At 33.5% G+C, this 13,361-nt stretch overlaps 1 protein-coding gene and 1 pseudogene across 1 annotated transcript; both read left to right on the top strand.

Moving 5' to 3' along the window:
- The first annotated feature begins 2,539 nt into the window (after positions 1-2,539).
- Positions 2,540-4,802, top strand: LOC142533200 (uncharacterized). The gene is made up of 4 exons (XM_075639885.1): positions 2,540-2,756; positions 2,858-2,963; positions 4,010-4,133; positions 4,438-4,802. The coding sequence occupies exons 1-4, from the start codon at positions 2,626-2,628 to the stop codon at positions 4,689-4,691; spliced, it is 615 nt and encodes a 204-aa protein (XP_075496000.1). The 5' UTR covers positions 2,540-2,625; the 3' UTR covers positions 4,692-4,802.
- A 3,749-nt stretch (positions 4,803-8,551) lies between these two features.
- Positions 8,552-12,785, top strand: LOC142533193 (calmodulin-binding protein 60 C-like; annotated as a pseudogene).
- Positions 12,786-13,361: the final 576 nt, after the last annotated feature.

Here is a 13,361-nt window from a genome sequence, read left to right as displayed (position 1 = left end):
TCTTTAATGTCGCCATTAAGGAAATATGTTTTCACATTCATCTTCCATATTCATAGTTATACCATGCTGTTACAACTAGCAATATCATAATGAACTTGAATATCACAACTGGAGAAATGTTTCAGCATAGTCAATACCTTGCTTTGGAGTATATCATTTTACTACCAGTCTTGTTTTGGAGGTCACTACATTTTCATTCACCCCAAGCTTCTTTTATATGAGAACAATTCACTCGGGAGGATCAACTAAGGACCATACTTTGTTTGAATATATGGAGTCCATCTTGGACTGCATGGCTTCAAACCATTTGGATGATTCAGTGTCTGATAATACTTATTTGAAGTTTTTTGGATTACATCTAGGAATGAGCTCGTCTTGGCCCTCTTCAAGAAGTAGGCTCATCCTTTTAGATGGCCTTGAGACCCTTTTAGATTTTTTAGGAGCTTGTGTTTCCTCAACTTACTGTTGCGGTGTGAGTACTATTTCAGAAGTGGTGATCGATTTACAATCTTTTCGAGTTCTATCATCGCGAGTTTTCTATCAAATAGAAACTTCTTCTATAAGAATGTAAAATTCCCTTAAATAAAAAATTTGTTTCTTTGAGATCATATAAATAGTATCCAGCAAAATTCTTTAGAAATCGAGTAGGACAAATTGACTCTACTATCCAATTTGTCTCTTATTTATTTGTTTCACATAAGTAGGACATCCTCAAATTCTTATAAAATAATATTTGGGTGGCTTTCTCATCCATATCTCATATAGAGTTTATCAATTTCCTTTATATGAATTTGGTTTAACAACATTGTCACAGTTTCAAGTGCAAATCCCCAAAAAGATGGAGTCAATTATGTGAATCCCATTATATATTGAACCATGTTCATCAATGTCCGATTACGACGTTCTGACATACCATGCAACCTAGGTGTGGCAGGTGGGGTACAATGTGAGAGAATCTCATCCTCTCTAAGGTAGTCTTGAAATTCAGTACTAAGGTATTCTTCACCTCGATCAAATCGAAGTGTTTTAATACTATTTCATAACTTTTTCTCTACTTCAACTCTGAATTCTTTGAAATTTTCAAAAGATTTAGACTTGTATTCATTAAATACACATATTCATACCCCGAGAAGTAATCAGTAAAGATAATGAAGTAGGACTGACCATATATCAAGCTAACACTTAGTGGACCACACACATCTGTATGTATCAAATCCAATAGATCATGTGCAAGTTTCACTTTCCTTAGAAAATGGGCTTTGGTAATCTTTTCTTATAGTGAAACAAACATGCTATGAGTTATCATGCTTTGTGGGCCTTTTAAGTATCATTTGGAGTTTGATTCTTATTGGGTTTGTTTTTCTTGTAAGGGGCATAACTTTTTTCCCCTTATCTTGTGGGTCATTTTTCGTCCATGACAAAAATACCACTAAGAAAACAACATTTTCTTTCTTTTTGGTGGTCTCATAAGTCATAAGCATATTGACTAGCTCTTCAAGGCTAGCTTCTATATAATTCATATTGAAGTTCAACAAAAACCCGTCAAATGACTAAGAGATTGACAACAATGTCATCATGTAACTCGTTGGAAATCATCAATTCCAGACCCACAACTTTCTCAATAATATGTACAACATGCTCATGGGTCGGAGCCCCGTCTTGAATGCATGTAGTCACAAACTCCTTTAAAGTAGTGTGCATCACTGTACGAGTTTCAGCACCATACAAATCTTGCATGTGCATTTGAATGTCAGCAACATTCATTATTTCTTTAAACTGTCTACACAGTTTATTTGACATAGAAACGAGTATATTATGTTATAGCCTGCATACTATTGTCCCACTATCTCGCATGCTTGACTAGTTCAACAATACTGAAATGAGTGTTTATGACATTTTTTCGAATTCAGGACAATGTTTCTTAGCCAATTTTAAAAATTACCGTTCAATTAACTTGTTTTAATAAGAAAAACAGAAATGTAAATTATACATTTCATGTAATGATATTTAGTGAACCAAGTTTAGTTTTTTTACTTTTATTTGATTATTATTATTTAATTAAGTTATACTTTATATTTCAAGATTTAATCAAAATATAACTAAAATATAATATATTATAATTTAAAATATACTTTAATTACTAACCTAAGCAAAAATCCAAACAGAATATATTGAACCGAAATAAGAATAAGTCTCTTGTGATATGTTTTCACGGATCTTTATCTGTGAGATTGGTCAATTCCTACCGATATTCACAATAAAAAGTAATATTCTTAGCATAAAAAGTAATATTTTTTCATGGATGACCCAAATAAGAGATTCGTCTCATAAAATACGACCCGTGAGACTTTCTCACACAAATTTTTGCCCCGAAATAAATAGTTCTGATATTAGATTATATATTTTAAAATCGAAAATGGAAATAAAATTGTGTAAAATTGAATCTAACCGATCAACAAACTCCTATTTAAATAACTAAAATTTTATATAATAAAATAATGGAAATAAGATGTTAACTCAATTACAACACGAGCAGCACTACGTACAAGTGAAACACCTAACCTATTTCCCACAATCCGTGCTTCTAAAACCCTAAATCGGTTAATCTCGATTTGTAGAACCGCGATGGTCATGGATGAGGAGGCGGCGGCTGACGATGGGTGTTCCCAGCCTCAGCTTGTGAGATCCCGCCACATAAAAAAGAGAGCCCTCAAGAACAAATCTCTTTCAGTATCTTTCAATGAAAAAGATCTCAAGTGCGTTTTTTTACCAATTTTCCTGTAACAAGTATGGCATGAATTTGTTAGGTTTTATTTATAGTTTAACATTTTGACCGTGAGCGACTGGGCATCTGCAGAGATTTTGTCACTGGCTTCCACAAGAGGAAGAAGAAGAGAAGAAAAGAAGCTATGCAGAAGCAGGAAGAGGCAGAACGCCGAAAGCGCATTGAGCGGCGCAAAAAGGTTAGAACTTGAAGTTTTGATGTCTGTGCATTGATGGACTTTTTCTTAATTTTTCATTGCAGCTGTGCAATTTAAGTTTTTTTCCGATAATATTGTTCGACTGTTCACAGTAACGGAATTTATTATGGTATTTTCTTTATGTGCGAGTTTGATTTAACCTGAAGATAAATGAGAATGCTAGTTGATTGCTAAAATTTTCCAAACTGGTTTTTTGAGATGTCAATGGTTTTGATCCTGATGTGAACCCCCTCCAAAATCTGGAACCATTTCCTTTCCTTATCTTTGCATTTGCTCGGTGGAGATTTGTAAAGGGAGCATTTCTAAAGAAAATTATGTCAAGTTTAACTAGTTCATATGATATCTTTTCCGAAGCTTCTATTTCAATCGGTGGCACTCCAAGATTTGTCAGTGTTGGTGCTCTTACCTCACAACTCTAAGTTGTAAATGTCCTCTCTTTAGCAGAAGGTTTACTTTCTCTCTGAAGAGTTTATGAATGCGAGTTATCAACTTTTTTACTAAAAGTTCGAGCATAGGGATATATAGTAAAAAACCAGTTATATTATTAGAATTTAACACATCCCATTACATAAATGCAGGAGACCTGAGAATATAGACCTCGATTTACTGTCCATGACCTACACTTGCATGTTGGTCAGGTATTTGGTGACAGAAGTTCATAAAGATGCAGCAAAAACACGTGAACATGAAATATTTTTTATGTTATCAGACTATCCACTCCTGAATTCACAAGGATATACACGATGGCTGAATTTCAACCCTTGTAAAGTAGCTCGGGAAATGCTTTACTTGAATGCTATACCACACCGCTTGTGTTGACTAATTATTTGAAATTTTGAAATATTTCGTGCACTTAATAAGCCTTCTAAAAAATTGCTGATGTGTTTATTGCAGAGAAAATTGCTATGACTTAGCTATGTTGCATCTGTGTGATTGCTCAACATTGTCCTTGTTGGTTCTGAAATATGCCTAATGTTATGAGAAGATTCATTTTTTGATTGAGCTAATGATAGTTCTTGTATCTACAGAGAAAATTGGAAAGAGATTTTGTTACATATGGTGGTCCTCCGCCATATTCCTGTCCAGATGCCGACAAATCTGATGATGAACATGAAGATGAGGAGGCAATAGAACCAGTTGCATCGGTTTCAGGTGCCTTCACAATTTATTACCCACTGTCTTGAATTGATGCTAGGGAATATTTAAGTGTGCACATGTAGACACGTTGTCTAGTGAAAGTACCAAGCAAACTGGTGTTGCATCATCAAAGACTTCCTTTAAAATTGAATGTGTGTGTGGCAACCTTGATTTGTAGATACTTTCGTTCGATTCTGTAGGAAAAATATATAGGCCTTGACCCCCTTCAATGGCCTCTGCCTCAACTTTGTTCATTGATGGCTCTTTCTTGGTTCTTTACAAGAAATAACAGCTTTATTATGTGCATCTTGTTTGGAAGGTACGGCAATGTATGACAACGGAGACATGCAAATCATGGTCACAACGAGTGAAATAGCAAGAGAGGTAGATTGTCCCATTGATACGCCGAAGATGGAAAGAGACCCAGAATATATGGAATCGAGCGATAAGAGCAGGATGAGGATCCCTGTGAAGAAAAAGCAACTCAAGAAGGCTCCAAAAAAGAGGTCGCACCCAAAGCCTCGATCTAAAAGAGAGAAAAAGAAGGGAAAGACACAGAAGAATAAAAACTAGACATGAGCTCTCATCTGATCCCATACTCTTTTAATTTGTTCAACTTTTTCATGTTACGGTTCAATATATATATTCACTCTGTGAAGTAAATTAACTCCCATCTCACGCCTATATGTTTCCTCCAAAATTTCTTCAGCAACTGCATTTTCACAAAAAGAAATGCACGAGAAACTAATACATGGAAGGAGAACTCAACCAATATTTCTCTGGTGATGGGAAAACTGCTAACAATAGAACATAAAGATGGAATGATATTTCATATGTTAGTTTACGGGTTGTTGGAAATATAATAATCATAATAAGAGAATGTAATTAATTCGATACGGTAATAGTTACCACAATTTATTTACAATGTCAGTATTTAAACAAAAACTTATAGTCTCACAGTTTAATTTTTGTGATACAGATTTTCAATTTGACCGAATTTCAGAAAAAATATATTATTTTTTATGTTAAAATTATTATTTTTAATTTTAAGTATAAATCGAGTTGACTCTTCTCATGAAAATATGTTCGTGATACTATCTCGCAAGAGACATATTCATTTATAAAATATATTTTATCACTTTAAATATAATTAAAAACTAGTGCCTCTTTGTATACTTTTGCATGTTTACACAATTAAAATAATGATTTAAATATGATAATTTTTGTTATTTTTAAATCATTAATTTTTTCATATATTTTTTTATTAAGTGTGATATGGTAAATTAAAATATAGATAAATATTTTTATAAATCTTTTAGAATATTTTTTTTTTTAAAATGGAAGTGGATAAGATATGTTCTATATATATACACACACACATATACATATAATATGCTTCAAATTTATTAAAATAAGTTTTATTATATTTTATTAAATAAAAATTGCTTATTTTTTAATTTAATGGGGATATTTTTGGTACTTAAAAATTGTTATACAAAGACGTACAAGTAGTTACTTTTAAGTCTCATAATATATATACACGATTGATTTTCTAGCATATTATTAAATATTTATAACAAAATACATTTTCAAATATTTGTATTTCTATTAACCCATGAATTGTCGTTTGTCTTAATTATTAACTTTAATATTCCTCATAAAATAAAATTCAAAATTACTACATCTCAAATTTATTATACTCATTTGACTTAAAATTAGAATGAATGACTTATTTTTTGTAAGTATATATATTTTTTGATTTAATTTTAAATTAGACATGATGATGAGTATAGTTCACTGAGGAACGGCTCTTGATCCGTTAAATATTGAAAGACTTGTACTTAACTCGATTATACCAGAAATTAAACGGGCTGGACCCATTAGACCCGCAAAATAATTATAATTATAGTATTTTTTTATATTTATAACAAAAATAAAAAAAATAATGGAATCAAGGTCTTATTACAAAATGAATCTAAGACAACACAAAATTGATCCTCCATTGTCATATATGAATAATATGTGTATTATAGAGAAGTTTGAAGATAGCTTAGTAAAGAGTACTCGAGATCTTTGATAAGATAGATTGTGAAAGATTCAGTATTTTTCTTCAATCTTGAATCATGTCTTTATACAGATGAACTCCTTCAAAGGTCAGATCTCCATCAAACAGATATTTGTACTGATTGTTGATAAAAAAAAAACAAGCGACCTTTTGTCTTTTTGTCCTTCATGGTACACAACAGTTAATGCATCTTGATATATATCTAAATATAACAATAAACTGGTTATGAATAGTTGATATATGAGAGAGGAAAAATCCGCGTATGTTTGTTTTATTATAACACATTTTTGGACAACTGTAATGTTAGATATTGGTCAAGTGATCTCCTGAAGTATCACGCTAATATGTACACGACTGACTTGCACATTAATAAGAAATCAAGTTGTTGCTTGAGCTTTCTAATGCAGTCAGGTTAAACTCTTGGAAACAGCTTGATAGACATGCAACATGACCATTAGTATGGCTTAGTGGTGTCAATTGTGTCGGGTGGGTCGGGTTTCGGGTCAACCCGCGAAAATTTTTTATTTTTTTTTCAACCCGAACCCAACCCGAACCCGAAGCAACCCGAAAAACCCCCAACCCGAACACGAACCCGTCTAACCCGACTTAACCCGTCTAACCCGAATTTTATTTATTTAAAAAAAAATAAATGAAAAAAATTCGAAATAATAAATAATAATAATAATATTTTAATTTAAACACATAATAACAAAATTTTCGATTTAAATTTGAAAATTTAATTATAGAAAATTAAAGTATATTTACTAAATCAAATAAACAATTGTTAAAAATTTAAAAAATATACAAAATAAATATTAAATGATGAAAATTTATCACATAAATATACAATAAATTTTGTTCAAATATACAATATATAAAAATATAGGTAATATTTTAAAAAAAAAACGTTTTCGGGTCAACCCGCGACCCAACCCGACCCAACCCGAAACCCGTCTAACCTGGCACTAACCCGAACCCCACCCGAAAAACCCCAACCCGAACCTGATTTTCTTCGTGTTGGGTCGTGTCGAATTGACAGGTCGTGTTGCATTTTGACACCCCTAGACTATGACTACACGATCAACAATATCTTGAAGATTAGCTTGTCCAACTTGACTTCATGGTATCCAACGAAAAAAAAGTAAATACATAGAAATAATAGTGGATTCTGAAACAACTTGATATTGTTCCTTTTAATCGCTAAACAAAATATTTTCAATCTAAAATAATATATTAATATTTAAAATTTAAATGGCTCGGGCCCTATAAGAGTATACTCGTAGCCCAACAATATATAAATTATAATACCCATACACAGTCAAACACCCTTTTTGCACATCCATTGTTGTGTCCTACTCCTAACAACACAAACAAATATATATATATATATTTTTATCTATAATTTGAATTTTTAAATGATAATCTCCCATAACATAAAATTATTATAAAAATCCATTTTAGAAAATTTTAATTTTATTATAATATCTATAGTTTTTCCCAAAAGCGTTTTTTATACATAAGAGTGCAACACGTGCCAATGGTTTTAATACTAAATAAAGGATAACTACATCCACATCTTCTTCGGTTTTTCATAGTTACAAAAAAATCAATTATATTTAAATATTATATACACCTTTTGAGGTTTGTGAAATGTAATAAATAAATCCAACAACTTCTAAAATTACAAACACACAACCAAGTTTATTTTGATATTATATTTTGCATCATAAAGTTTGTATTTATCTTATATTTTTAGAGATTTAAATGTAATAAAAATACAAATATGATATAGATGTGTAAAATATTAAAATTATTTTATTTATTTAATATTTTTCATAAATCTAAAAAAATTAATTATAATATTTAAATATAGTTATATATATATATATATTAATATGATAACAACTTACTAAATAATTTACAGCAAGCACATGTACATCTATACTATTTTATTAAAATACAAGCCTTTTTTTAAGTCATGGTGAATGTAGTATTGCCTTTCTTTTACGACAAAAATTTATCTGAGACGATCTCATGCGTCGTATTTTGTGAGACGAGTCTGTTATTTTGGTCATTCATGAAAAATATTACTTTTTATGTTAAAAATATTACTTTTTATTGTGAATATCAGTAAGATTAACCCGTCTAACATATAGAAATTTGTTAAATTATCTTACAAGAGACGTACTTTTTTTTACTATAGGTTTACATGCAATTGTGTAGGATTGGACACTCTCTTTGACATGTTTTGCTATTGACACTCTCTCTGGCGGTAGCACAAAGCTCTATGGTAGTCTGGTATAGTTGAAAACTCTCAGCTTTCAACGACTAACGTAGTTTCCAAGAAACCATCTGAATTTTCTTCGAAACCCCCTCCCGCTTTCCCGGATCTTTCAATTTTTTCCCGCCTTACATATACTTCGCATCCCCCGTTGTCCAGTGTCGGAATCTTCTCGAGTGACTGTGATCACTGGAACTGTTGACTTCCCGTGATTCAAGACTCAGATCAGATCTCAGAAGTATTGAACAGATCGTTTGTTGTCGTTACCGGTTCAGGCTGTATTCGGTGGGAAGGTTTCTAGATGCCGACTCGGTATGTTGAAGGATCTAACAGCGTGGCTGCGAGAGAAAAACGTGATTTGGATTCCGCCAGTGGTATCCAGGAAGGTCAGCCTGATCGGAAACGACAACGCCCTGCTCTTGCTAGGTAATTTACCTTATTAGAGTTGTTGCTATGATTGAGTTTCTGTAAGTTTTTATGTCTATTTATGGTTGATGCAGTGTTATTGTTGAGGCTCTGAAGGTGGACAGTCTGCAGAAGCTTTGCTCGTCCTTGGAACCAATTCTTCGGAGAGTTGTAAGATTGTGTAGACTTTTTGTTAAATTTTATCTCATCTCTAATTGTGATTTTCTTTTTCTGCCGGTTGAAATGCACGTACCCAACACAACATGTTGCCGCATACACGCCTCGTCTTAGAATGAATTGCAATTTAGAATTGTTTTACGACTTCCCCTTTTTATCTCTCTTTATTTGTGAAGCTGCAGTCCGATTTTTGACAGATAAAATAAGTTACTGTGAGATTTTTGTGATTCGAATTAATGACCCAGAACAAGCATTGCATGCGCATAACAGCGTTGTAAATAGTGATGAACAAGTAGTACTTCATCTTACTAGAGTTCTAATGGACATAAACATATACTTTACATAAAGTTCAACTAGTAGGATATGCTCTCTGCTACAAATTACAATTGCGTTCAATAACCTTTTTTTGATATTAAAATTATGAACCTTTTTTGCTTTATGTGCCGATTCATTTGTCATTGTATTTTCGTTTTAACCAAGCTGCTTGTGATGGCCAACCTGAGAATTCATCTGATGGTTATGATATTATGGGAATTTGAAACACTCTTAAAAAAAATAGGTAAAAAATTTGAAGTTTTACATGGGAGGAGCAGCAACCATTGTGCTCCTCAATTGTCCCATTACACAAGTAATACTTTGCGAAGATTGGAGTTCTGAAATTAGTTAAAGTTACGTAAAGTGGTCTTTGGATTGTTTCTGTTACAATCATCTCTTTTCGATTTTCCTCTGTATATACTTATACAAATCATATTGGATGCATAAATGGATCTTAATTCATTGCCTGCATGCATTCTTACCTCCTAATTACTAGGTTAGTGAAGAGGTGGAGCGTGCCTTGGCAAGATTGGCCACTGCCAAAATCAATGGAAGGTATGATTTGACTCACTGATAGACTACAAGTTTCACTGTTTCAGAAGTTCAATCTCTGTTTCTCTCTCTCTCTCTCTCTCTATCTAATTAGTGAACCAAATATATGTCTCTCAATATTTGAAGTGACCTTGCCTCCTATGTTTTGAGATGCCTTAGCGTGTTTATGCTGATCTCCAACAAAAACAGGGTTTCCCCAAAAAGAATTGAAGGTCCTGATGGAAGAAATTTGCAGCTTCACTTCAAGTCTAAGCCGTCACTACCTCTTTTTACGGGTGGAAAAGTGGAGGGGAAGCATGGTGCTGCAATCCATATTGTCTTGCTCGATTCAAACACTGGACACGTTGTAACATCAGGTCCAGAGTCCTCTGTTAAATTAGACGTTGTTGTCCTCGAAGGCGACTTCAACAGTGAAGATGACGATGGCTGGAGTTAGGAAGAATTCGAGTCTCACATGGTAAAAGAACGTGAAGGAAAGAGGCCACTTCTGACAGGGGACTTGCAAGTGGTTTTAAAGGAAGGTGTTGGAACCCTTGGGGAGATCACATTTACTGATAACTCTAGTTGGATTAGGAGCAGAAAATTTAGACTTGGTTTGAAAGTTGCCTCTGGCAGTTGTGAGGCCATTCGAGTTCGAGAAGCCAAAACAGAGGCCTTCACTGTCAAGGATCACAGAGGAGAATGTAAGCTTGTGTTGCATTGAGAAATAAACAGTAAATGACTTTCTTTGTGCATAAGTTAGGTGTTGTTTCTTAGCATTTCTGATCATGTAGTGTACAAGAAACATTACCCACCTGCACTTAGTGACGAAGTTTGGAGACTGGTAAAGATTGGGAAAGATGGATCATTCCACAAGAGGCTTAATAAAGCAGGGATATATACAGTAGAACACTTCCTGCAGCTTGTGGTGAAGGACTCACAAAAACTTCGAACCGTGAGGATCAATGGATCATAACTTAATCATCTTGTTTGGTCAATATCCCGTATCTGCACATATTCAATGCTCATGATGTATATTCCTCTATTTGTTGCAGATCCTGGGAAGTGGCATGTCAAATAAGATGTGGGATCTCCTTGTTGAGCATTCAAAGACGTGCGTCTTGAGTGGGAAACTCTATGTCTACTATCCTGAAGAGCCGAGAAATGTGGGGGTTGTGTTTAACGGTATTTATGAATTGAGTGGTTTGATTGCTAGTGGACAATATCATTCAATTGATTCTCTTTCTGATAATCAGAAGGTTAGTGATCTCGTAATACATGTTTTATCTCGAAGTGTCTAATTGTGTGTGTGGTCAAATTATCTTTACCTGCAACCATTTTAAACTAAACAGAAAACATAAAGTTCCAGCTTTTAACTCAGAACTGCCACATTGAGGGTCGGCTAGTTTAATTTATTTCCAATTCACTCTATTTGAAAGTTATGAGCTGAGTGGATTCTAAATCATACTAGTCATTGACTTTATTTCATATCTTTCCACTGTAAATTTTAGTTTGTGAATACACATATCTAGCTCTCTCCCAAGTTTGATTAGCTATTATCCGATAATCGAGTGATCAGGAACCTGGGCAAGGAATATTACTCATCATTCTATTGAAACGTGAGTAGTTGAACATGGACTATATATCGGTTTACTATTACAGGTCTCTGTTGACTCATTGGTGATGATGGCATATGACAACTGGGCGCATGTGATAGAGTATGATGGCAAATCTCTTCTGGGCTTTGGTCAGACTAAAAGATCAGATGTTTTCCATAATGATTTCAGGGAAAGCTCACAAAACCAATCAAATTCTTTCGATCAGCTTAGTATCCCTAGTCATCCAGCCTTGATTCCTTCTGAGCATCCGTCAATTAATCCCGGGTTGGCTATTGGAGGTAACTGATTGCTCAGCTTTAATCTAAAATGCAAGCTAATGGGCAGTCTGGCTATACAAATAATAATTTTTATAAACGACTTTGTTTATTTTGTAGGTGGGTAACTGCCTTTATTCGTCTCTCTGTATTTTTTGCTTATCCGAAGGGCATAGTTATATTTTTAGCTTACCAAACTGAATTTATTTTCATTACACTAAATTTACTAGCTAAAGAAATGCTACCTTTTTTCACCAGGTTACAGTGACAACAATGAGGGTCTATATTCTATACAACCGCAAAACATGAATACCAAAGTTTCCGTTCAGTTAGATGATACTTCGTTTACTCCTCAGAGTCAGCTTATCCATTCAATACAACAAGCTCAACTGTTTCAAAATCAGGATACACTCAATCTTGGTCCCCCAATCTCAAACATGCAAACCTTCCACACTGGCGGCCCATCGACTTCCACTTCATTTAAGGGATATGATGATATTCCAGTGGATGAAATTCGGGTGAGAAGTAATGAAATTCTTGAAAATGAAGATATGCAGCATCTACTTCGAATGTGTAGCATGGGTGGACATGGTCATGATTCATTTACTACACAAGATAGTAGCTATGCTTATCCAGCTTACACCCCGACTATGCCTACAAACTTTGGTTTTGACGAGGATCAAACACGTTCATCTGGTAAAGCTGCTGTTGGGTGGCTCAAACTTAAAGCAGCTCTAAGATGGGGCATTTTCATAAGAAAGAAAGTTGCCGAGAAAAGAAGAGCACAACTTGTGGAACTAGATTGATATATTCATCTCTTTTCATTCTGTGTAAATTAAACTCCATATCTTATAGTAGTATCTGGAGTTGGTGACTTACGGAAGTCATATGGGAACGTAACATAACTTTACAGAAACCATGATTTCTGTTTTATGGTAACTTGTGAATTCTTATGCATTTGCGTTAGTGTGGTCTTGTCCTCTAATAAAAGACGTGATTTGAAATAAACATTGATTTCTATTTTGTGGAGCAGAAATCTAGCACATTAGACAGCTCTGGCTTGGCTCTTGGCCACTTTGTCCACCATGTTTCAATTAGTGCGAGCCTTCAATTTTATCGGAGGAGTACTAAATATTTTCATCTTGTTTGGTTGTATATGATAATAGTATAGGAAATATTTGCAAATTGCTTTGTACTAATCCTTTTTACAAACCATCTATTTGAATCATGATTAATGATTAATTTATTAGATATATTTGTATATTATGCTCTTTTTTTCAAAAAGGTCTCATTCAATTTTTCAACATTTACATTGGTTATTTAAATAAGTTGATAGAAATGATTATTTCAATCAATTCGGTTACTCCGATTTGCAAGAATAGATAGATCAATTCAAATTGATCAAAAAACTAATTAATTTCATCAATTTAATATGAACAAAAACTAAAAGGACCAATGGAACCGAAGAAGAATAATCATGAGTATCCAATCTATTACAGGCTCAAAAACAAAATTGAAATAAAAATTTAAGTGAAATATATGTTGGATCTCGGTTTTCTCGTGCCCAAACACAGCGAAAGTTTTAAAATTTTATTT

Source organism: Primulina tabacum, chromosome 2 (assembly GCF_025594145.1).
Source record: "Primulina tabacum isolate GXHZ01 chromosome 2, ASM2559414v2, whole genome shotgun sequence".
NCBI lineage: Eukaryota > Viridiplantae > Streptophyta > Magnoliopsida > Lamiales > Gesneriaceae > Primulina > Primulina tabacum.
The sequence above is the reverse complement of the archived record's forward strand: the minus strand, read 5'-3'. Positions and strand labels throughout refer to the sequence as shown.

What these genes read in the sequence shown, in the direction of transcription:
- LOC142533200 (XM_075639885.1), top strand. Translation starts at nt 2,626, where the DNA reads ATGGTCATGGATGAGGAGGCGGCGGCTGACGATGGGTGTTCCCAGCCT. An exon ending in TTCAATGAAAAAGATCTCAA is followed by an intron (nt 2,757 to 2,857) that starts GTGCGTTTTTTT and finishes GGGCATCTGCAG; the next exon opens with AGATTTTGTCACTGGCTTCC. An exon ending in GCATTGAGCGGCGCAAAAAG is followed by an intron (nt 2,964 to 4,009) that starts GTTAGAACTTGA and finishes TTGTATCTACAG; the next exon opens with AGAAAATTGGAAAGAGATTT.